Below are 1,261 nucleotides of genomic sequence, written 5' to 3'. Positions count from 1 at the left end.
TTTCTTATAAAATAACACATACAATCATACAATGATATTTACAGCAACGCTTGTCTAACATGCACAACATAGAAAGTCTATATATACCCATATACATTGGATATTATCATCTTCGTATTTCTGTTTTAAAATGTTATATAACAACAGTGTAATACAGTAACAAGCTAAAAATTTACTTGTTTGCCCTACTCAGTTCATGTAGATTCATACTTACTCTCGTTTGCTTGGCTTAAATATTACTATTATGTTTCGAAAGAAGTTGAAGGATAATTGTCTTTTAAAGGAAAATATTTCCAATGCGAAAACAATTAATGTAGCAGCAAATCCAATCATTAGTATCACAAATGAGCCAGAAATATCATGAACTGTCAATGGACGAACTTCTTCTTTCTGATCGTGTTCAAAATCTTCTTGGAATGTAATATTTAGTTCTCTTGCCCAAAAGACAATTATTCCTGATTCAAAGACATTCATAAGAAATGAGTTAAAAGTTTCCACAAGCGGCGAGTTCTTATGAAATAATGTTCCACTATAAAAAGTTATTGCACTCTCTTTCATGAAACGTAACATTTTCAATTCACGGGGTTCTAGACACGTTAAGCCACACATATAACCAGAAAGATGATACTCAACAGGGATTGCGATTTCTTTCCGTAGTACTAAGTGCTTCAATTCTTCAGGATCTTGAGTTGGCAAATATCGGTTCATTATCACATGAACAAGAGGATTTCCTGACGCCTTTAGGGGACTGCTAAAAAAACTCTTTTCATATTCCGTTCCCCACTTAATGCCAGATTGTACTAATTGCTCCAAAGTATCAATGGGAGACTCATATAAAGGAAATGTCAAATACGACACAAGATTGCAATTGTATGCTGTTATCAAAAGAGTCGAAATCATGAACATCCAAAGTGTTAAATGATTCAAGCCTGGTTCACCCATATTTGGAATAGCAAACCCAACAGATATACTCACTGAGTAAAGTAAACAATAAACGTAGTTCAGATAGGGAGATCGTAATTTTAATTTCAATAAGTAATAACGAAATGTAGAGAATAATTTTAATAAAATGGAATTAAGAAGGGTGAATACAATAATAAATATCCATAAGGTAAACTTGAAGGGGAAAACTACTGCCCAAAGTTTCATTTTTATGCTGGGAATAGGAGTTAGAAATCGGACATGCGATTGGTATTGAATGAATGAATAATCAAAGCGTTTATATCGATTAAGCGTAAGGTATGCTGATGGTGTTCCCAAA

The 1,261-nt window shown here is 33.1% G+C and overlaps 1 protein-coding gene across 1 annotated transcript; it reads right to left on the bottom strand.

Annotated features, from left to right (window-relative positions):
- Positions 1-210: 210 nt before the first annotated feature.
- LOC145661903 (uncharacterized) lies at positions 211-942 on the bottom strand. Its single transcript, XM_081727246.1, has one exon. It carries the CDS (start codon positions 940-942, stop codon positions 211-213), a length of 732 nt encoding a protein of 243 aa, XP_081583372.1.
- Positions 943-1,261: the final 319 nt, after the last annotated feature.

The sequence above is a fragment of the Thermobia domestica genome, chromosome 10 (assembly GCF_964235325.1).
Source record: "Thermobia domestica chromosome 10, izTheDome1.hap1.1, whole genome shotgun sequence".
NCBI classification, from domain to species: domain Eukaryota; kingdom Metazoa; phylum Arthropoda; class Insecta; order Zygentoma; family Lepismatidae; genus Thermobia; species Thermobia domestica.
Note: the sequence above shows the minus strand (reverse complement) of the source record. Positions and strands in the feature narration are given on the sequence as shown.

Coding starts and splice junctions, on each gene's coding strand:
- LOC145661903 (XM_081727246.1), bottom strand. CDS start 942: ATGGGTGAACCAGGCTTGAATCATTTAACACTTTGGATGTTCATGATT.